This window comes from Carassius carassius, chromosome 15, assembly GCF_963082965.1.
Source record: "Carassius carassius chromosome 15, fCarCar2.1, whole genome shotgun sequence".
In the NCBI taxonomy this organism is placed as follows: Eukaryota; Metazoa; Chordata; class Actinopteri; order Cypriniformes; family Cyprinidae; genus Carassius; species Carassius carassius.
The window spans coordinates 13,528,120-13,552,885 of NC_081769.1; the positions used below are offsets into that span (position 1 = coordinate 13,528,120).

The window sequence follows — 24,766 nt, forward strand, 5'->3', positions numbered from 1 at the left end:
GCATTTATTTTTGTAATGATTTTTCAGTGTTCCTGTAGTTTAAACAGTAGAGCAATGTCAAGCTCATGGATATGATTTCCAGTGAATCCATGAACTCAAGTCGCTTTGGCATCTGGCGCATGGTATTAATATTTACTGCTCTTATTGACTTGATGATTTGAAGAAATGTGAGAATGTCTTGTGTATGTGTACAGCACCATATAGTCCAAGACAAATTTCCCTTCAGCGACAATTCAGCAATACAAATGTAAATTTACATGGGTTTTGTAATATTAAATTCATAATGATTGTGCAAACAGAAATAATGGGCTATTCATCCTGTTGGAATATACATATTATGGATAGACTTTTAATGACAAATGATAGCAGCCATTATTTTCAGACAGGGGCTACTTCAAAAGTGTTTAATAGAGGAAAGTATTAGAACATATTTTTTCCTCTTTCTTTCTCTCTCTCTCTCTCTCTCTCTCTCTGATTGTCTGTCACACACACATGCATAGCTATAAAAAGACTTTCACGAAACAAAAACAGATTCATTAAACTTCCACTGGACACACAAAAAGAAACATCCGTTTTTCACAGACACACTGAATAGACAGCTAGCTATTCGTTTGCTTTCGTGTTTATTTAGGTCCCTCACAAAGGAAATCTGCGTCTTATCTGCCAACTGCTTGAACAAAATTGCTTATTATACTTAAACGTCATCGCGAATCAGTCATATTTAATTATTTATTTCATTGTTCATCTCCACGAGCCTCATAAAAGACTGTGTGAGGAGTAAGGCTGGAGAACAGTGATATGTGAATGGCAGATGGACGTGTGAAGTGCGTGCAGCAGACGACTCCTTAACAATTTGGCTGTGGCTGTGCCGACATGACAACTTTTGATTTTTCCGACGTGGAGGCATTTTTGGATTGTCATCCGGAGCTTTTTGAGGAATATCTCGCCAGGAAGGGAAAATGTGACACACTGAGCAGGTGGCTCAAAGAGCATCAGCCGTCCAAAACATCTGCGGCGGAGGAGAAACGCGGGGTCGCGAGAGATCCCTTCTGGCCCACGAACCCCGACGGACTGAAGCGCAGATCGTCCCACATGGAGCTCCGCAGGAACTTCGCCCGCTCCAAAGCGATGACTGCGCACCGGACCTACGACGAGCACGTCAGTCTCACGGCTCACGAGTCCCAGTCGAGTATGCGACGGCGCGCGCTGCTGCGGAAAGCCAGCTCGTTACCGCCGACCACGGCGCACATCTTGAGCGCGCTGCTCGAGTCCCGGGTGAACGTGCCTCAGTATGCCTCCAGCGCCATTGACTACAAATACAGACTCAAAGAGTCCAACGAGAGGGAATTCTTCCTCGAGCTGGTTAAGGACATTTCTAACGAACTTGACATGACAAACCTCAGCTACAAGATTCTAATCAATGTGTGCATCATGGTGAACGCAGACAGGTGTTCGCTTTTCCTAGTGGAGGGACCGTCTCATAAGAGGACGCTGGTGTCCAAGTTTTTTGATGTGCACTCGGGTACGACGGTGCGACCCTCTTCAAGCCCTCTGGACTCAAACGAAGTGCAGGTTCCGTGGGGAAAAGGCATCATAGGTTATGTAGCAGAACACGGAGAAACCGTAAACATCCCGAACGCATACGAGGTAGAACTGCAACTAATAATACTGACAATTACACTGTCATTGGTTGCGAATTATTATAAGGGGTTTGATGGTTAAACCCAAAGGACGTCGAGGTGTTGAGAGTTTTTTTTAAAGCATGCCCTTTTTAACAGGGGTTTTGAACCTAATGGGATTATACAAGTTACATTACAAGTTAGTAGTGCGTATTTTTAACTGTTGACAAATAAATTCGATTTCGCCAGAGGTAACCGTAACAACAGTTCGACCGGTAAAAAAAAAAAAACTGGACTAAAACTGCCATTTTGTACGACTATTATGGATTTACATCACAAATCACCAAAACCTAAGTGTATTTTATTTTTAAATTGCATAACTGACGTTTGGCTAACTCTAGTTATAATTTATGTCTAGCAAGGCAAAAACCGACAGCTTGTGCCAGGGACTTATATGCAGTGTAGCCTACAATACATACAAAATAAAGTTATTGGGGAGCCCGGAGCTAGTTGTCACAATTTTTACTCCAGTGAATATTTTTCTCAGGTAAAGGTTTATCTAGCAAATAATGAAATAATGTAGGCATATACTGTAGGTCTTGGGTACAAAAAAAAAAAAAAAACTGCAAAAACAATAACAACTATTTAATATTTTACCTGTTATTACACATGAGATAAGAAACAATTCAATCAACGCTTACTTGCCAGTAGGGGGAGCATGCTGCCACATTATATTGGTGTAAGTTTCCATTAAACAGTGTATTATAGACTTTTAACTACATTTAAAGAGTAAAATAATTAAGAAACAAAACTATTCATGAAACAGCAACATTTTAAGAGTTGACACAAAAATCTAAAATCACTGTCTTGGCCAACACATGACATTTGAAAGACACATAACAGCTTGGTCCAAATTCAGTATTTCATGTAAAATCTACCTTAATTATATTCAGTGGCTTGGCTTGCTCTCTAGTTTTCCTAACAGCTATGGCAAAAATATGAACCTTTAGTATGGAGGATAGAACAGAAGTGCCTTTAAAGATTTGTGATTTCTACAATTTCTGCAGCCATGGCTTTGATTATTTTGATTATGTCAAAAGGTTCAAGAACTTAACAATCCCCATGTGAAGATATCTCGATTACAGTGTTGGCTGTTTCCCCATTTTCAAATACATACTACCAGTTGTGTGTACACATCATTATATCATGACCACAGGCAAGCCTTCCCTAGTAAACTGTGGTCAGAAGAGATCCATTGATGCAGTGCAATGAATTTGCCACTATCCTATCATTTAGATGGAATTTTATGCTTTTGGTGGTAATGAATGCAGTTTTTCCCCAAACTGTATAAAAGTAATAATAATTATTCATTACATTTATATAGCACTTTTCCTGCTTTTCTAAGCACTTAAAGTGCTCTAGATTGTGAGGGGGTATCTCCTCGTCCACCACCACCCAATGTGCAGCATCCACCTGGATGATGGGATATCACCCATAGTGCACCAGAGCACCCACCACACACCAGCTTACTGGTGGAGAGGAGACGGAGTGATGAAGCCAATCTGCAGATATTTGGATTGTTAGGAGGCCATGATGGTCACAGGTCAATGGACGAATTTAGCCAGGATGCCGAGGTGACACACCCAATCTTTTCGAAAGACATCCTGTGATTTTAAATAACCACAGAGAGTCAGGACCTCGGTTTAATGTCTCATCCAAAGGACGGTGCTTTTTGGCAGAATAGTGTCCCCGTCACTACACTGGGGTGTTAGGACCCACACAGACCACAGGGTGAGCACCCCCTGCTGGCCACACTAACACCTTTTGCAACAGCAAACTTGTTTTCCGAGGAGGTCTCCCATCATGGTACTGACCAGCCTCAACCCTGCTTAGTTTCAGTGACCACCAATCTTGGGCTGCAGGGCGATATGGCTGCTGGCTAAAAAGTGATGCAATATGCTACAAGATTAATCTGAAATACAACAACTACAAATACATTTTCATATAGTTTTTCCCATTCCCCATTGTGAAGTTGGAGGAATTAGCATTTTTTTTGGTTACACTTTTAAGGTGATACAGTGTAATTACGTAATGAGTAATACTAAATAACAACGTGTACTTAATATAGCTTTGAAATTAGATTTGGTTTACGGTTAGCAGCATGTATTTAGGCAAAATTTACTATGAATACTATTAGTATAGCTAACTTGTAACAAGAGAACTGAAAAACGAAGTGTTTTTTTTTTACCCATAACATTTTGAGTTAGATTTGAATAAGGCAAAGGTTATAAGGGTATTTGGGACTGATGTGAAAAAAAATGAATCAAAACATCCCAGTTATCAACAGATTACCTTTTACAATTATTATTATATACTGTATTACATTATCAAATTATTATCTCTAACAAATATTTTATATAACAATACAGTAACCTTAATGAATGAATGTTAATTTTTGCATCTAGCCACAATGTTGTGCTTTTCATTGTACTGTGTAGGACCATCGGTTCAGTGATGAAATCGACAAGCTAACGGGCTATAAGACTCAGTCCATTCTGTGCATGGCCATCCGCAACAGTGATGGGGAAGTCATCGGTGTAGTGCAGGCCATCAACAAGAACCCCAGCGGAACTCCATTCACCGAGGACGATGAGAAGGTACATAAGATTTGTTCTTCTTTTCTCTTGGCTTCATGCTGATATTTTATTCTAAAGCATCTGCTCCAGCTAGTGGATTTATAGTTACATTCTCCAGATACCTATTACTGTATTGCCCAAACTTTACATTTACATTTACATTTAAATTTAATCATTTAGCAGACGCTTTTATCCAAAGCGACTTACAAATGAGAACAATAGAAGCAGTCAGGTCAACAAGAGAACAACAACAGTATACAAGTGCCATGACAAGTCTCAGTTAGTCTAATATAGAACGCATAGCTGTTTTTTTTTTTTTTTTTTTTTTTAATAAATGAAAAGACAAAAAAAGGAAAGGTGCTAGCATTAGTTGGTTAAGTGCTGTCAAAAAAGATGAGTCTTTAGATGTTTCTTGAAAATGAGTAAAGATTCAGCTGTACGAATTGAGATTGGGAGGTCATTCCACCAGCTCGGCACAGTCCAGGAAAAGGTCCATGAGAGTGATTTTGAACTTCTTTGGGATGGCACCACAAGGCGTCGTTCACTTGCAGAGCGCAAACTTCTGGAGGGCACATAAGATTTAACCAGTGAGTTTGGGTATGTTGGTGCCGTGCCAGTGGTCATCTTGTAGGATAGCATCAGTACCTTGAATTTGATGCGAGCGGCTACTTGTAGCCAATGTAACCTGATGAGGAGAGGAGTAACGTGAGCTTTTTTTGGCTCATTGAAGACAACCCTCGCTGCTGCATTCTGGATCAATTGCAGAGGCTTGACAGTACATGCAGGAAGGCCCGCCAGGAGAGCATTACAATAGTCCAGTCTGGACATACTGAAGGATCTGTCAGAGAGGTAGGACTTAACCCACAGGAGTGCGGTTCCAGAGATGCCCATCTTTCTGAGGGTGGACAGGAGAATCTGGTGATTAACGGTGTCAAAAGCAGCAGACAGGTCCAGTAAGATGAGTACCGAGGATTTTGAAGCTGCTCTTGCTAGTCGCAGGGCTTCAGTAACCGAGAGCAGAGCAGTCTCAGTTGAGTGGCCACTTTTGAAGCCAGATTGGTTGCTGTCCAGGAGGTTGTTCTGTACAAGGAACATAGAAAGCTGGTTGAACACAGCTCACTCAAGTGTCTTTGCAATGAATGGAAGAAGGTATACCGGTCTGTAGTTTTCAAGAAGCGCTGGATTTAGAGATGGTTTCTTGAGCAGTGGGCTTACCCGAGCCTGCTTGAATGCTGAGGGAAATGTTCCAGAGTGAAGAGAGCAGTTGATAATGTGAGTAAGCGAAGGTATGACTGAAGAAGAGATCCCTTGAAGGAGGTGAGTGGGGATCGGATCAAGTGGACAAGTAGTAGGATGATTGGACAGGAGAAGTTTGGAAACGTCCATCTCTGAGAGTGGGAAGGAGGAGAAAGAGTGTGCATCGCTCATTGTGAAGTTGTCCTCAGTCTGCGGTGTGGAGAATTGGTCACTGATGGTTCTTGTCTTATTTGTGAAGAAAACTGCAAAGTCGTCCGCTGTAAGAGTCGATGGAGGAGGTGGTGGCGGCGGATTAAGAAGAGAAGAGAAATTCTTGAAGAGTGTCTGAGCATCACAACAGCTGTTAATTTTGTTGTGGTAGTAGGATGTTTTAGCCGTGAAGACATTTGCAGAGAAGGAAGAGAGGAGAGACTGATACACACTGAGGTTGGTAGAGTTTCTTGATTTCTGCCTTTTCCTCTCTGCAGCCCTGAGTTTAGAGCGATGTTCACGGAGAACCTCGGACAGCCAGGGGGCAGATGGGGCGGTGCGTGCTGGTTTAGACAACAGTGGGCAAAAGTTGTCCAAGCAAGATGTTAAAGTGGAGCAAAGAGTGTCCGTAGCGCTGTTCGTGTCCAGAGCTGAAAACTGAGAGAGTGCAGGAAGCGAGGATGAAACCACAGAAGATAGGCTCGATGGAGAGAGTGAGCGTAGGTTCCGTCGAAAGGTGACCTGCGTTGGAGTGTGAGCCGCTTCAGGAGTAAGTGCTAGGTTAGCAGTAATGAGGAAGTGGTCTGAGGTGTGCAGTGGAGCAACTGAAGAGTTGTCCACAGAGCAACAGCGCGTGTAGATGAGGTCCAGTTGGTTGCCTGATTTGTGAGTCGCTGTAGTAGACACTTGCTTGAGATCAAATGAGGCGAGCAGAGTTTTGAAGTCAGCAGCCTGGGGTTTTTCTAGGTGGATGTTGAAGTCACCAAGCAGTACCAGAGGAGTACCATCTTCAGGAAAGTTTGATAGCAGCACATCCAACTCCTCCAAGAAGTTTCCCAATTGACCTGGGGTACGATAAATGACCACAAAGTGGATTTTAACAGGGTGGGTTACAGTAATAGCATGTGATTCAAATGAACCGTTACCTGTAGGTGATGGCTGAAGATCAAATTTCCATTCTTTTAACTGGTAATGAAACTCTAGAGTGTGGATGTAATTGCTGTGCTGAATCAAAAGAGATCGATAAATTAGCGCCGTGGCGAATATCCTGCTATGCCGGAGTACAAGTAGATCAAGATTTAGAAAATTAGTTATTCACATTTGAAAATCTCTGTTTTATTCATAACCTTAGAAACAGGAGCATAACCAGTTGAAGCCCTGTGGTCATTTTGCACCTTCATTGAGATACTGCATATGTCAAATCTAGAACTGATATTGGGAAATTCCAACTGGAAGAGAGAATTCATGCCCTAATCACTCCAAAGGGCAGAATCCTTGAAGAGTGTCTACATGAAATTACCCTTAAATTTAGTTTTGTTGGACAAAACCTACTTTGTTTAGGTTGATTCAGTAACGTTAAATAAATAAAACAAATATTTAAATAAAATCAATTAATTAGTTTCATCATGAAGCATATTTTTTTTAGGTTACTATTTTTTTTCTGGTGCAATGTAATGCGGTGTGCATCACCACATGACCTGTTCTTAACCTGAAAAAAATGGGAACTTAAAAACTGAAATATCTACATTAACTGATTTTGGAATATTATTTAATTTTGATGAATCAACTTAAATACAGTAATTTATACTAACAAAACTAAATTGTATGGGTGAAATCAGGTAGAAATAGCCATTTAAGGTAACAATTCCAGGTCATCACAGTGTACACCAGAAATTTCGTATTATTGCTGTTAATATAATCGATGCAAATTAATCTACATTTTATAATGGCTTTTTTAAAAATATATTTTATATATGTTGTGTGTTCCCTCTTTAATTTATACAAATATAAAAGACCCTGCATGTAGTCACATTTACCTAACAAATCTACTATTAAACACACATTTCTTAAACATATTTAAATTTAAAATGAAACGCATGATGAAAATATGTGTAATGCATTGTAAAAAAATAAAACAATTAGAATTATTCTGTTTACATATTAACTCGAATTCTTAAATGGTCTAGCTTTAAAATGAATCGCAAGGACTCGCCACCCTGGGTCACATGACCATAAATGATCAAATGATCAAAAAAATGTATACCATTTGTGAAAGGGTCCTCAGTGAAGGGATTCCGTTTTTCACTTTCTTTTGGAATGCCCTAAGAAATTATGGAATTCGCCTGCTCAGAACTGTTCTCAGAACTGAGGTCATCTTTGTCATTGGCTAAATCACCACATGTGAATTCCATACTTCAGAATCAATGCAGCAGATCCACTTCTGCAGTCTCTGGGCACAAGTCAGTCTGCACCCGCACATCTCAGACCTTCACTTTCATCGCTGCTTCTAAACAGCTCTCTATAGATAGTAATTAATAGCACTGAATTTCTCCTTAGAATTATTTATGCCAAGCAGCACTGAAAACAGATACACAGGCTGTGCTGTTATAAATGCCCTAGAAATAAACGGATTAACTGATGTGATGCCTCCAGTTCTTCTGCTGTTGTTTTTTTCCTCTTAATATCTCACCATCATGCATCAATCAGACCAAAGCTTTGAAAGCATCACACTTCTCCCTACAGGTTCTTCAAATGTATCTACCGTTCTGTGGAATATCGATCTCCAACGCCAAACTCTTCTCCGAATCCCGCAAGGAGTATGAGAGGAGCAGGGTGAGTCAAGAGCTGCAGAAATGTTGCTGAATAAAACTCAGTTTTTCAGACTGATTTCAAATCTGCCTCTAGACTTCTAGACGTCTCAGACAGTGTGTTGCTTGATTTTGAAAGCTTGTTTACAATCCTCAGGTCTCAAGGTTTAAAATATTTAATGATCTGCTTGAAGGCCTGTGTTATCTGAATACATTTCAGCTATTGCTGTTGTTCCTCAAGGCCCTGCTGGAGGTGGTGAATGATCTGTTTGAGGAGCAGACGGACCTAGAGAAGATTGTGAGAAAGATCATGCAGCGTGCGCTGACATTACTGCAGTGTGAGCGCTGCTCAGTGCTTCTGCTAGAAGACATCCACTCTCCTGTGAGATCGCTTTTTAGTCCCCCTTTTCTCTTTTCTGGCATTTTGTGTTTTTTCTTATCTTTCTCCATCCTTTCTACCTTCCACCATTCTTAAAGGGATAGTTCACCCAAAAATGAACATTCTTTCATTAATTACTCACCCTCATGTCGTTCCAAACCCATAAGACCTTCATTCATCTTCGGAACACAAAGTAAGATATTTTTGATGGAACCTGCAAGCTCTCTGACCGTCCCATAGACAGCAATGATTTTACCTGAACGTTATCAACATAATCAGCATTGTTTACATTCAGCACGTGCAAAGGTCTTCCAGGTTTGAAACGACATAAGGAGGAGTAATTAAAGGAACACTTTTTTTTTTAAATATGCTCATTTTCCAACTCCCCTAGAATTAAACAGTTGAGTTTTACCATTTTCGAATTCATTCAGCTGATCTCCGGGTCTGGCGGTAGCACTTTAAGCTTAGCTTAGCATGGATCATTAAATCTGATTAGACTGTTAGCATCTTGCTCAAAAATTACTAGAGTTTCAATATTTTTCCTATTTAAAACTTGACTCTTCTGTAGTTACATTGTGTACTAAAACCGACGAAAAATGAAAAGTTGCGATTTCCTAGGCCGATATGGCTAGAAACTATACTCTCATTCCGGCGTAATAATCAAGTTGCTATTTTCATGTGCTGTGTAATATCTTTGCGCCTTCTGCTCTCATGGTACAGCAGCAAAGTTTCTTGATTATGACGCTGGAATGAGAGTATAGTTCCTAGCTATATCGGCCTAGAAAATCGCAACTTTTCATTTTCCGTTGGTCTTAGTACACGATGTAACTATAGAAGAGTCAAGTTTTAGATAGTCAAAAATATAGAAACTCTTTAGTAATTTTTGAGCGAGATGCTAACAGTCTAATCAGATTAAATGGTCTATGCTAAGCTAAACTAAAAGTGCTACCGCCAGACCCAGAGATGGGCTAAATGGATTCAACAACAGTAAAACTGTTTAACTCTAGGTGAGTTGGAAAATGAGCCTATTTTCAAAAAAAGTGGAGTGTTCCTTTAATGACAGAATTTTCATTTTTGGGTAATTACTCCCTTTAAGAAATGTTGAGGATTTAATGTATGACATAAAATACATCAATAATACCACTTTGCAGATTAAAATTTTTATAAAAGCTTTTTTAAAAAGTTGATTTCTAACAAGTAGCTTAAAGGAGCATTGCGTAGGTTCTGAAATTTCTACCCGTTACTGACACCAGTGGCCGTTAGAGGAACTGCAGCCAGTCTCATGCTCGTTCTCAGTACGCACGCTCTTTTTTTTTACTTACGAGGAGTGTCCGTGGGTGTCTAAATTGTGCTGGAGGCAGGTCGCTTCTTTCCATCCGCAGAGTCCATTTGAAAACACTATTGCTGCTGCTTACTATAATGGCTGGTGTGCCGTACGGTTGTAAGCCCAAGTAGAAGAGAACGCGCATGACGTCATATTTTGTGAATTTTCGCGCCAATTCGGGCTTGACTCCTCCACACACAATTGAGCCTACAGGCTGATAGAGGCAACCGTGGTGGACAGTCGAGGTGTCATTCTTTTTTTTACATCATGGTTGGCTCATACATGTACAAATGAAAACTCTATCTTAAAGATTTTTTTTAAGTAAAAACCTCCACATAGCTAATAAGAGGTTGTTGAGGACATTAAACATCATTATGCTGAACAGGAAAACCCATCTACTCACTAAATCCACTTTTACAACCACATTGTATTTATAATCACGCTCCTACAAACTATTCTAACGTTTCAAACTCAAACAAGTAATATTTTTTTTTTTAATTATGAAGACTGAAAGAGTTGTTAGAAGCCTAGTGACTGCACTTTTAAACCCATGCTACTGTAGTTTGCTTGGAGCCAGTGTTTAGCTTTTTACTTCTGGTGACTTTATTTAGGTTTTAAAATTCATAACAGATGTCTTCATTTGTGAAGATCATCATGATGTACACAACATGTAAGAATTTTTTTACTTTTGTTGGTCATATAGCTTATTCCTCAACAATTCAAACGCCAATGGAAAATCGAATCCTATTGTACTTTTTGTCAAGGGAATCTGTTTATTGTTAATTTCTGGGTTGAGCTACAAAATACGTCATCACTGTAGTGCTCTATACAGCTAGTCTTTATAAAAAACATTTTGTGCTTTTTCTTTGCAGATGACTTGTATTTTGTGAATAGTTGTCACTGTCTGTGAAAACCGTTCACCCAGTAGAGGGCAGCGTGAACACCTTGAAATGACCCTAGCATTGCTTTACAGCAGGGTTATTGAAATCTTGCCCTGGAGGGCCAATACGGTGCAGAGTTTGGCTCCAACCCTAGCCAAGATTTGAATAACCCTTCTTTACAGCAAGTGTTTAAAAGCAAATTAAGTATTAAACTATTCAGGGTTTCTTCATAAAATATCTAAACCTAGTAGTTCTCTCACTGTGTTCATAGGTAGTAAAGTTCTCCCAGACATTTGAGCTCATGTCTCCACTGTGCAGCATTGATCATGACATCAGGTGAGAATAAAAGGACTATTAATATGACAAACTACTAAATTGTATTTTTTTACATAATGTAAGCGGGATGTCAGCTAATGTATACCATGCTCAGTATATGTGTGTTGTATGTATGTGTGTGCATTTGACAAAGTCAGCATGGAGAAGGTGTCTTGCTCGGACTGGCTGATCAATAACAGCATTGCTGAGTTGGTAGCATCAACCGGGCTGCCTGTTAACATCAGTGACGTCTGTCAGGATCCCCGCTTTGATGCTGAGGTGAGCACACCCTCACAGACCAGTTTCATGTTCATTTTGATCACTTGGCCCAAACCAAAGCATGCTTCCAAGCCCACATCTCTCTAATGGTGCCAGTTAGTCTAAACTAGCAAACTAGCAGCAGTCATCTACGTAGTATGTCCTTGTGACAAAGAAGTACACATAAGCAAGAAAATATACTTTAAAATTATATACTTCAGTGTATACTGACTGTAATGTTTTACATTACACTTAAATTAACATGTATTATAGTATACAATTCATATTAAATAAAATTAGTTGAACTTAAGAGTGCTTTTTTACCCACTTAAGTAGGACTCTTAAGTAAGTACATATTATGTAATTTATTTCAATAATTTTGAAATACTTTTAATAACTTTAATATGTTGAATTGATTAGTGTACTGCCAAATGTACTGGCAAGCATTTATGGTAAAGTAAAATGTAAATGCATGTCTATTGACACTTTTTAAATATATTGTCTATTTAAATATATCAAGTAGTTTACATGTGCATAAGTATGTTAGTCTGCATCAAAATAACTGTACTTCTTTCAAGAATGACAAAAGATTATTTTTTTTAATTAGAATTATTTTATCTGCAAGTACAGTTTTTTTCAATACATATATAAAAAAAGAGAGAAAATTTGAGAAATGGAGAGAAAGAATACACTAAAAGTACACATCCAATACAATTTAATGCACTTCTTTTAATGCACTTCTTATGGTTTAGCACCGTTAAGCATGTATATGAACCCAAGTGTAATCAAACACACACACACACACACACACACACACACACACACACACACACACACACATACACACGTATCATTTCAAGCATTGTGTTTTCTACTCAGGCGGACCAGGCTTCTGGTTTTCATATCAGATCAGTTTTATGCGTCCCCATCTGGAATCGGACACATCAGATTATTGGTGAGTTTCCACACAAGTGCTTAACTGCTTATATACAAACCAACAAAAACAACAACTTAAATAATGTCTTACTTTTATTAGGCGTTGCCCAGATTCTGAATCGCTTGGACAGGAAGACATTTAATGATGCAGATCAAAGGTTATTTGAGGTGTGACTTTATTCAAATATTTGATGTTGGAATAAAATTGCCAATCAATATTTTATAAGTGATTTAGAGCCTTACATACTTACTTACATTACTGATACTGTCATAAATCATACTTATGATTAATTTTCCTTTCCGTTGTTCCTCACAGGCTTTTGTTATTTTCTGTGGTCTGGGCATTAACAACACAATGATGTATAACCAGGTTAAAAAGACTTGGGCTAAGCAGTCTGTGGCTCTAGATGTGAGTAATATTTCTTATTAGTATTTATTTTTATGTTTTAAACAGCCCATTAATATAATAGCTACATTTTTGCCTGCATATTAATCTGTCAGACCAGTAGAGAGAAATTAAATTGTGCATGATTGGTATGGTTACATAGTGTGCATATTGTTATTTCTGTCTTTTTCAGATGCTGTCTTATCATGCTACATGCTCCAAGGCAGAGGTTGATCGCCTGAAGGTAAGATTAAAATATGGAATTTAAGTCCATAAAAAACTAGATTCCACAGCACTGAAAATATACTAATGTTTTAAATAAATTTTTAAAACATGAAGTTTTAAATGTTGAAACATTATTGATAACTGGTCTATTACCATTGAAAAAGTATATGTCAGTATAGTTTTTTTTGTGTATTATTCAGAAATTATGCAAAATTATCAAAAGTTACAGTAAACACTTTTTATGTTACATAAAAATATATTTCAAATAAATGCTGTTCTTTTGAACTTTCTGTAAATGAAAGAATTTTTCAAAAAATGATCACAGATAAAAATATTTAACAGCACAAAATATACAACAAAACAGCATAAAAATATTAAACACCACAACTGTTTTGATAATAATCAGAAATGTTTCTTGAGCACCAAATCAGCATATTGCTATGATTTCTGAAGGATCGTGTGACACTGAAGACTGGAGTTATGATGTTAAAAAATCAGCTTTGCCATCACAGAAATAAATTATATTTTGAGATATATTAAAATCGAAAACTTTAAATTGTAATATTTCACAATATTACTCTTTTTATTAACTGTGTAATTTTATGTTATTTTACTGTATATTTTCTAATAAATGCAACTTTGGTGAGCATAAGACTCTTGGACGGTTTTACTCTATTTCAAGTCAATGAAAAAAATCAAAATGTGTCACAGGAACAACAAAAAATAGAAATTATATATATTTGTTAATTTAAAAAAGATTTTTATCACATGCTATTTCATGTATTATAAGCCCTGTTGCAATAAAGCTGCTTAAATAAACTATAACTCTAGCAAAAAGTAAACCTCTCTTTAATTACCTATTTTATAATTTATAATTTTATAAATTATTCATTCAGTATCTGATTTGTTGTAAATATAAAAAATGCTTTGGCAATACGATGTAATGCCTGCCATGCAATAAAGCACATTTGAATTTAATATCAACAGCATTACAACTTACTGTATTTGACCAGTGCATTATTATCTTTACAGTGTGGTACAGCTAGATCTTGTATAGTGTTGCAAAATGTGAAATAAGGTTCCCAGATCAGTAGCATATAGCAAACCTTTTCTCCAGAGAGACGTGATGAAAACTTCAAATTAAACTCATACATTAGAGAGATAGAAGTGTAAAAAACATCTCAGCCCCCAACGTTTCCTAGAAATTTATAGAGGTGGTGTCCTAGACTTGAGAGAGTTGAGGTATTAATAATTGAAATGGCAGTGTCATATACTCTTTCTGTCTGAGCCTTTTGTGGATCAGGCTCTGCTCTGGTGTTTAATTGCCTTGCAGCTGGAGTTGCTGAGATTGTCCCCTCTCCTCTCTCAGGCTGCTAAGATTCCCCTAAGCAGTGAGCTCGGGATCGATGAGTTCCACTTTAATGACTTTTCTCTGGACAGCGACGCCATGATCACTGCCTCCCTGCGGATGTTTTTGGAGCTCGGTGTCGTGCAGAAATTCAAAATTGATTATGAGGTGAGGCAATCATCATCAAAGCGGGGGCCAAATGCCAACCCTATACTGACTGGGAGAGTGAAATGCTGCTTACATATGTATGCTGTGTGAGGCAGGGAGAGCTGGGTTATGGATTGGGGAGAGACTGTGCTGCAGGCTGGTTTTAGGAACACAGGGAGGGTCTGGAGCTGCGGTGAATACTACAGCATGCCTTTCTGTTCCTGCTCAGGTGCTGTGCCGCTGGTTGCTAACCGTGAGGAAGAACTACCGCACCGTAGCCTATCACAACTGGAGGCATGCCTTCAATGTCTCGCAGTGCATGTTTGTCATGATCACCGTAAGTCACAGATGATGATCGAAGTGGCCTGAAATAACCTATGTGATTTGATAGTACACTCATAAATGAAAAGGCAGAATTTATTCACCCTTAGTGATTTAATCGAAACCACCTTCTTCTGTGGAACACAAAAATATTAGAATGTTTAAGCTGCTCTTTTCTGTACAATGAAAGTGATTGGTCAAATAAGACTTTCAACCCTTATGAAGAAGGATTGTGCTTGAGGATATTGACTGTGTGCTTGTTATATACTTCAAATCCTAAAAGTGTGTGTATATACAGTATGGACCAAAAGTTTGGAAACATTACTATTTTTAATGTTTTTGAAAGAAGTTTCTTCTGCTCATCAAGCCTGCATTTATTTGATCAAAAATACAGAAAAAAAATTAATATTGTGATATATTATTACAATTTAAAATAATTGTTTTTAAATTTATTATACTTTAAATGATCATTTATTTCTGTGATGCAAAGCTGAATTTTTAGGATCATTATCACATGATCCTTTAGAAATCATTCTAATATGATGATTCATTATCAAAGTTGGAAACTGTTCTGCTGCTTAATATTTTTTCAGAACGTGATACTTTTTTAGGATACTTTGATGAATAAAAAGTTAAAAAAAATAAAAAAAGAAGCTATGTTTTTAAAATATAAATATTTTGTAATAACAATATACACTACTGGTCAGTAATTTGGGGTCAGTCATTTTTTTTCTTTGTTTTTTTTTTTAATAAAATCAATACTTTTATTCAGCAAGGATGTGTTAAATTGATAAAAAGTGATAGTAAAGAAAATATTTTATTAGAATATATATTATTAGAAAAAAAAATATTTTGAATAAATGCAGTTCTTTTTAACCTTTTATTCATCAAATATATTAGACAGCAGAACTGTTTCCAACACTCATAATAAATCAGAATATTAGAATGATTTCTAAATGATCATGTGATAGACTGGATGTTACATGTGACACTGAAGGCTGGAGTAATGATACTGAAAATTCAGCTTTGCATCACAGGAATAAATTATTTTTTTTAAAGTATATTCAAATAGAAAACTATTATTTTAAGTTGTAATAATATTTCACAATATTATCGTTTTTTCTGTATTTTTGATCAAATAAATGCAGGCTTGATGAGCAGAAGAAACTTCTTTCAAAAACATTAAAAATAGTAATGTTTCCAAACTTTTGGTCTGTACTATATATATATATATATATATATATATATATATATATATATATATATATATATAAACAGTATCTCTTAATGATCCTTTGACATGCTTCAAAAGAAGTATTCTTATTTTGATGTAATTGAAAAGTACTTCATTATCATTTTAACTGTGGTTTGTTATTCAATATTACATTTAAAGTTAATGTATTTTAAATGTACTAAATTGATCAACTTAAATTACTAAAATATTTAAATGCATGACATGCAAGTTTCAATAGAAATATTTTAATAAGCATATTTTAGTTTATCACAAACTCTTTTACATTCAGCAGCATACAGTATAACCATAGAAATCATTATGAAATTGCATCTTAAGATGAACTTAAGTCCTAGTTAAGTGCCTTTAAAAAACTACATTTCAGGTGATTGCATTTTGATTAATAAATACATTTAAACAGTAATACATTTTCATTTAATTGCAATTACCATGTAAGTGTTCAGAAATGTTAAATTTAGTTCACTTTTGAAGTATATTATTGCAATTAAAGTATGCTAAAGTGTACTTTATTTTCACAAGGGAAGGTGAAATATTCAGTGTATAACGGCTTTAATTCGGTTCGTTATTGTTTAAATTTTTTATTGCACATAAGTCATAGAGATTACTTCTGTGATGGTTTTAAGATGCTTTTTGCCTTCTTAGAGCTTCACATTCCCTGTCCCAATCCACATTTTTTTGTATGGCAGAGAAAAGAGTCATAAGAGTTTATTACCACATCAGTAAATGCCTTTCATTTTTGGGTGAACTATCCCTCTAATGATATTATCAGGTAGAAGCTTTAAATGCACATTGTTTAAATCAGTAATGATCTTTCAAGCCATAATTGAATCACTGTATTGGAGGATTTGCAGTAGTAGGTTTCTCTGTTGTGGTCCAGACTGCTGCGTTCCAGGAGGTGCTGACAGACACAGAGACTCTTGCACTTATGGTTGGGTGTTTCTGCCATGACCTGGACCATCGTGGCACAAATAACGCCTTTCAGGCAAAGTGAGTCAATGTATCTTACGTCAGTGGCTCCAGTTTTTACATTGAACATCAAATAATGACCCAACAGAACCAACATAGCCCTAAAATTGTCATGTAAAAGTAAAGTTGTTCATGGATGAACCTGTCAATGTTGGCATCTGTCTAATATGACTAACTTCTTCTGACTGACCAATTTGTGCCAATTCTCTGGAGGGTCTGATTGGCTGCACAGCCTTAAACGCCAACATTGGAGGTGTTTTCTTTTTATTTTGCTATCCTAATTCTGCATGTTTACACGGCTACCTGCATTTTATTATTTGCATTTACTTTTCCCAAAGTTAAAATGGCTAAATATTTTTAAGGCAAGAAACATTTACCCCCATTTTAAAGTTTGGGGTTGCTAAGATTTTTTTAAATGTTTTTTTAAAAACATCTCTTATGCTCACCAAGGCAGAATTTATTTATTTATAAAAACAGCAAGAACAGAAATATTGTGGAATATTATTAGCATTCAAAATAACTGTTTTCTATTTTGATACATTGTCAAACGTAATTTATTCCTGTGATGCAAAGCTGAATTTTCATCAAGCATTACTCCAGTTTTCTGTATCACCTTTCAGAAATCATTTGAATATGTTGATTTGGTGCTTATAAATGTAAAAAAAAAAATAATATTTTGTGGAAATCCAATGCTATCTCCTGACCAATTCGTACATATTTTACAAGGTGGCGATTTTGTATGATTTGTCTAGACCCCAGTGACAGGTAGGTTTAGGGGTAGGTCATTTGTTCAAATTCATACGAATTGGGGAACTCTTAGAATGTACGTATGATTCAGCAAAAGTCATACAAATTTGTATGAATAGGGTCGTACGAATTAATACGAATAAGCAACCTCGTAAAATATGTATGAATTGCCATGAGATGGGGTTGGGACATAATGTGCTTATTGTTTTGGATCTGATCTGTGTTGTGCTTTCAAAGGTCTGGGTCAGCACTAGCGCTGCTGTACGGAACGTCTGCCACACTTGAGCATCATCATTTCAACCACGCCGTCATGATCCTGCAGAGTGAGGTGAGCATGTCTGTCAGCTCATGTCTCAAAGTCCATTTAAAAATGTCTACTTCAATTTAAACACTCTTATTTGCAATGCATTGTATTTTCATTCATTATATGGTTCATGGTAATCCATTACTTAGTTGAAGCAAATGAAACAAATATTCAGTAAAGCAAATAAAACAAATTAGTAATTATAAAATGAATGTTAGTTTTTCAGTTTGACTTTTCAATGAAATAAACACTTTTGGACTCACATTGTGTGTGAAAACAATGATCTGCAGAACACAATGAATATTGTCAAGCAGTGGACTAATAACCAGTCTCTTTCGCACTTCTCTTGTAATGGATTTGCAGAAATGACCCATTTTACCCTCATCCACATTTGCATGTCTCAGTGGATGGAATGAATGCAAATAGATGTCAGTGTTTGATTAAGTGGCTGATTTAGCTCTGAGCTGTTTAATTATGACCAAGCTCTGTATCGATTTCCTGTAGACGTCCATTGAGCTTTTTTTAACCAACACCAATTAACTGTGCTAAGGAGATTCCCCTCTTGGGTCAGCTGCACTGAAGCAAGGAGAGAAAGAAATTGCTTTCTATCCCAGACACTGAACATGCATAGAGAACTTTAGAGACACACTCTTTATGAATGATACTCAGGGGTGTGAAGAGATTGCTAGTGTCATGATTGGCTTTATTTCAGCAGAAAAGACAAGGCTTAATAGGATTACTAGAACTTGGAATGTGAGTCGTGCTTTCCCCAAACTTCACTTACTGTAGACTTTAGGAGAGTGGGGTAAGCTGTGCCACATTTTACTTAACCCCACAGCGCCTACTGTATCATACTGTATTCAATACACTACTTTCTAAGGCCTCTAAATGATAAACATGACCTTTTATGTACCTTTTGTTTATTTTTACCAAATAAGTATAGAGTAAACATAGAATACATTTTATATTGCTAGTAATATTTCAAGATGACACTTACTGGACTGAAGCTACATAGTATAATGTATGTTTACTTGACTATCCATACATCATTTTCAGAAAAATCTAGTTAAAATTGAAAATAAAATATGACAAATCAGGCTTTTGAGGAACATTTATTTGTACATCTTCCATAGTAAACAAACTACAGAGCTTTGATCATAAAACTAAGCATTTTAATATAACATTACTAAGATATATATATATATATATATATATATATATATATATATATATATATATATATATATATATATATATATATATTTGATATATCAAATATGATGCTTGATACATTTTATTATTATTTTGGAATAATTTTTATTATTCCATATAGTGTGTCAGGCTTTACAGGGTTAAGCTGTCCGATAAAGCTCAAAGTAATAGATATAATTATGTTTAAAAGTGCCTGCTATCAGCTAAAATTAAAGGAAAGCACAGGGCCTCAGAAATATGACTTCTCCCCCGCTGAGATTTTAAAAAGGTTAGTTGACACACATTCGCAGTAAGCTTTGCCGTTGTAAATGATCAATGACAAATATGGGCATAAAAGCGATGATTATACAGGACAAAACAAAAAGTTTCTCAAAAGGCTTTTAAATAATTTCATGTAATGAACAACATTATTTTTTTAAAGAAACTGAACACATTAATTCTGTCAAGGTTCAAGCCATCAAGGTTCATGTGAATATGAATTGTTTCTCCCTCATCACATTGTCATGCATTTTCACTAAATTAAGCGAAGGACCAAGTTGGCCAATTTAGACATCTTGCCCCACTCTTCCCTTACTATTTGATATAACATTTCTCTAACATCTTTGTAATGATAAAAGACTTCCTAGTCATCGGGAAGAAGGAGGCGGGAACCGGCGGACAATCAAACAACATTTTAATAAAGCAAAATAAACACAAAACAGTGCACCAGCCCCTCACGGACGACTGGTGCGCGCAAATAAAAACCAAAACACAACTAAAAGCCCAGGCCTGGTCCTCTCTCTTCCTTCACTGTCGTCGCTCCAGTTTTATATCCTTCCATCTCCTCCGTGGGCCTCGAGACCGGTGGGTCGAACAGGTGTAGCTCATCTCCAATCACTCCACCGGCCTCGCTCCCATGTCCCTCGGCCCCGCCCCACTCGTCACATACCCCCATCGCCCCTCGCAGGCCGGGGGGTACTCCCGAGACTGCGCTCTACTCCCCCCCCCCCTCCCTCCGGGGGGGCCGCTCACGGGGACCTGTGGGAACCTGGGGGTAGGACAGGCGAGGCGAGAGAAAAGGAGATGGAAGGAGGAGCGAAGAGACGAGAGAGGGGAGAGAGGAGAAAAAAAAAAAAATTCCGGTTCCCAGACGCACCGCTGCTCGGCCCTCCACCAGCTGGGCGATCTCCTCCGCGGTGCCTGGAGGTGGCACTGGACGGCCCTCGGCGGACGGCACGACACTCCTCCGCCGCCCGGCGACGGCTCCTCCGGTTTTGGGCAGCCGGCAGGAGTCCCCCGTTCCCTGCTCCTCCCCGTTCCGGCGGATGGCAGCAGGCTCCGGCCACCTGGCGAACGGCGCAGACTCCTCCGCTCCCTCACGGACGGCAGCCGCCCCTCCCTATCGTGATCGGCCGGTAGCGAGCTCGCCCGTCCCCGGCAACTCGCTCCAGCCCACCGCCTCGAGCGTCCATGGCGGCACACTCCTCGCCTGCTCGTTGTCACCGCGGATTCACCACAGCGGCGAGGGATCTTCAGCAGTGCGTCCCTCCTTCTCCCGGGCTTCGGCACCATTGTAATGATAAAGACCTTCATATTCGGAAGAAGGAGGCGGGAACCGGCGGACAATCAACATGAAACTTTAATTACAAAAATAAACACAAAACCGCGCACCAGCCCCTCACGGATGACTGGTGCGCTCAAATAAAAACCAAAACACAACTAAAAGCCCAGGCCTGGTCCTCTCTCGTCCTTCACTGTCGTCGCTCCAGTTTTATATCCTTCCATCTCCTCCGTGGGCCTCAAGACCGGCGGGTCGAACAGGTGTAGCTCATCTCCAATCACTCCACCGGCCTCGCTCCCATGTCCCTCGGCCCCGCCCCACTCGTCACAATCTTTTTCTCCTTTTTTTTGACAGGGTCACAACATTTTTGCTAATTTGTCCTCCAAAGAGTACAGCAACATGATGCAGCTACTGAAACAGGCCATTCTGTCCACAGATCTCACCTTGTATTTCAAGTAAGTAATAGTATCAAACAGCATATGTTTCAATAGTCATAATAACCCACAGCTTCGAACTGCTTTAAATATTCAACCAGATGCATGTAATTCACGTTTAAGCCACAGAGAGGCGCCCTTTGAATAGAGGCAGAAGAGGCCATATTAAGCCCCTTTTGTGGTTTTTGTTCAGATCCAGAAAGCCTGGTGAAGATCTGAAAGATGCCTAAAGGAACATTGAATAACCTTAAATTGTCAAATTTGCTAAGAAGTAAATAATTATTGGATCTTTTTTTTCTTCTTTATTATCTTCATTATTCATTGTATATGAAAGAAGTAGAACCAAGTTCTTTGAGTGTGTTTTGTCGGGACAGTTCAGTTGGAGTAATGAAGAACATAGAGACATGTTCAGGTGAGTGTCTACAATTTATAAAATTGATAACAGAAATGCCAGGATCTGCTGTTAAAAAACTATAAATATTACCAGGTCTATGCTGATGACTGCGTGTGACTTGGGTGCAGTGACTCGACCATGGGAGATCTCAAAACAGGTTAGACAGATCCACATTGTTCTTTTTTTGTCTTGTTTTCCAGTATAAATATCTTATCTGAGAGGGAAAATTGTAAGATAATAAGATTTCATTTGAGAGACAAAAATATATATCATCATATATTAGTTATATTCATCATCATATATAAGTCAAATATATTTAGCTTTTTTTTTTCGTATGGGAAAATATATACAAATTTGTCAGATTTATAAAGAAAAATTCTCAACAGGGTAAGAAAATGATTGTACTTTACATTCTCTGAAACCACTGCCGAGTATGTTGGGGTTATATCTTAGTGGACATTAAAATATAATGTCATAAATCTATGTTTCTAATTCCAGGTGGCTGAACTGGTGACCAGTGAATTCTTTGAACAAGGTGACAGGGAAAGATCAGAGCTGAAGTTAACACCTGCTGTATGTATTCTCTTATCAACAGATTTCTCTGTGTTTTAAAATGTAATTTGCTGGTTTGTCAATCAACTCAATTCAAATCAATTCAATTTTAATCTCTCCTGTCCAGGCCATTTTTGATCGTAATCGTAAAGATGAGCTTCCTGTGCTTCAGTTAGAATGGATTGATGGAATTTGCAAGCCATTATATAAGGTAAAACAGTTAAATAGATAAAGCAAATGAATTAACTCCAGCTAATTAACTTTTATACAGTGATGATAATGTATTTTATAGGCTCTTGTGAAGTTGAATAGGAAGCTTCAGCCGATGGTAGATGAAATTGATGCCAACCGAAAGAAGTGGGAGGAGCTTTGTTGGTCCTATCAGCAAACACGGAGAGCCTCTGAGTGCATCTCCAGTCTGGGGGCAGGAGAAACTGAATCGCCTCAGAGTTCAGACTCCACCCACGAGCCAGAATCTAGTCAGAGTGAGGTGACCAATCAGAGCAAAGACTCCACCCACTGTGTGGAGCCAAATCAAGCCACGGCAGCCAATTACAAATAAGAGGTGTGATGTGACAATTAAAGGACGGCCCACTGAGTCAGGGGTTCCCAAACGACTTTTTCCTGAACCTCTTATGCGCTGAGATTTTAAGTTAATATTTTAATATTCCAACAACAGATTTGCACATTCAGAATAATCTGATCTTGGTTAATGGTCAAATGACTTTATTTTACAAAACAGATGAAATATTCAACCCTTTTTCAAGAAATGTTATTGTTTTATTATACATTATAAATTATAAAAATCATTAAATTTTTAAGTCTTAATTAAATTGCAGCCTTGGATAATCCCACTAAGATATATCATGATTTATATTACATTTCGATGAAGTATGCAGCCCCATTTATTTATTTTAATTTTAGATTTGATCTAATTAATTATTTGCTCATGAACCCCCGGGGTTTCTAAAACCCACATGTGAGAAACCCTGCACCGTATAATGACGACTGACAGCTTTCCTATGTTTATATATGAAAAAATGTGTTGCTAACCAAACTTTTTTATGCGGGCTGCTTTGAGATTGACACTATTTCTATTGAAATCACTTCAAGCATTTACAGCACAATTTGAAAACATTATAAAATGACTATGACTGGTTTTAAAAACAAAATATTTATTAAGAACCCATATTTTTTTTATTTTATCTCCAATATATGTATATAATGGAATATGTGAATATGTGCAGGATGTTCAGGTGCACAAAAACTGAATGTGAGAAATAGCAGTAAACTGTTTCAAAAGCTCAGATGTTGTTCAGTGAGTCTGTGCTGCTATATTGTAAGTTACAAGTTTGCTTTCACAAAGCCTGGCATTACATAAATATAAAACAGAGTTGCTGATAGGATTCCCATGCTTCAGATGTGGAAACTGAGCATTGATTTGATGAATGTATGAATTGATATCACTGTGATCTTTTTGCTGTTGTTTAGACTTGCATGGAAGCACTGGAACACTGTTATAACTGCTGGTTGAGCTATAATTTTATATTGAACATTATACATACGCAGTGTTTAATGTCTATGTATGCCTCTGTGGTCTCTTGTACCTGTCAATCAGGTTCTTATAAAACAGTATAGGTCACATTTTTACAAAAGATCGCATATCAGCTGTTTGAGTGGCAAACAGAAGATTATACAGAATGAATGTGAAGTCATCTGTCTTAAACCAGCTTTTTGGGATTCGTCTTTGATAGCTGACTCCTAAGATGAACCAAAGTCAATTCTCACAATACTAAAAATCTGAATTTGTTGCATGCAAAACTGAAACTTGATGTTGGCATGTGAGTTTTAGTGTAACATGTTACAATTTAGTGTGTGAACTTTGTGTTTTTGAAAGCATTACAAATGCCATGAAATGCATGCTGCAGAGCTTTGACAACAGCAGCTTTCTGCTTTAAATGGGAGTTAAACTTTCAGGTTGTGTTGCAGTCGTGCTACATTTTTTTTTTTTTATGTCCACACAGTCAGATTCAGTCTGTCTGCCTTATTCAGTTGAAATGTTATTGTTTTTGCATTTATTATGAATTGACATTTAAAAAAGAAAAGAAAACCATTTATATTCGTACACTAAAAAAGAAGGACACAAATAGCTTTATATTTTATTAGCTAACATAAAATGCTCCTATATCTATGGAAGCTTGTTTCCGACCACATAAAAAAAGTAACATTTTATTTTATTTTTTTACATGTTACATGTACTTACTATTATAATAACAATTAATTATGCATAATTACATGCAAGTAACCCTAAGCTAGACCCTAATCCTAACCATAACCATAAAGTAAGTACATTTAGTTAATTAATATTACTCAGTCCTTTAAAATATATAATTACACTCTTACAAGGACACCTTAAAATAAAGTGTAACCAAATATTATTTAATACATTTATTTTTAAATAATATGTTAGATATATAAAAAAAGGTAATTGCGACTTTTTCTTTCATAGTTTAGATTTTTTCTTTAAAATTCTAAGCTTGTATATCAAAAGATTACA

General features: G+C 37.3%; 1 protein-coding gene across 1 annotated transcript; it reads left to right on the top strand.

The window, feature by feature from the left end:
• The first annotated feature begins 767 nt into the window (after positions 1-767).
• Positions 768-23,010, top strand: pde11al (phosphodiesterase 11a, like). Its single transcript, XM_059567467.1, has 20 exons — positions 768-1,647; positions 4,118-4,276; positions 8,225-8,314; positions 8,531-8,671; positions 11,145-11,209; positions 11,347-11,467; positions 12,326-12,401; positions 12,483-12,550; positions 12,699-12,791; positions 12,961-13,011; positions 14,362-14,508; positions 14,717-14,824; positions 16,938-17,047; positions 18,011-18,101; positions 21,184-21,284; positions 21,598-21,675; positions 21,751-21,814; positions 22,156-22,230; positions 22,337-22,420; positions 22,502-23,010. Exons 1-20 carry the CDS (start codon positions 874-876, stop codon positions 22,769-22,771), a joined length of 2,766 nt encoding a protein of 921 aa, XP_059423450.1. The 5' UTR covers positions 768-873; the 3' UTR covers positions 22,772-23,010.
• Positions 23,011-24,766: the final 1,756 nt, after the last annotated feature.

What these genes read in the sequence shown, in the direction of transcription:
- pde11al (XM_059567467.1), top strand. Translation starts at nt 874, where the DNA reads ATGACAACTTTTGATTTTTCCGACGTGGAGGCATTTTTGGATTGTCAT. An exon ending in ACATCCCGAACGCATACGAG is followed by an intron (nt 1,648 to 4,117) that starts GTAGAACTGCAA and finishes TGTACTGTGTAG; the next exon opens with GACCATCGGTTCAGTGATGA. An exon ending in CAGATCAAAGGTTATTTGAG is followed by an intron (nt 12,551 to 12,698) that starts GTGTGACTTTAT and finishes TGTTCCTCACAG; the next exon opens with GCTTTTGTTATTTTCTGTGG.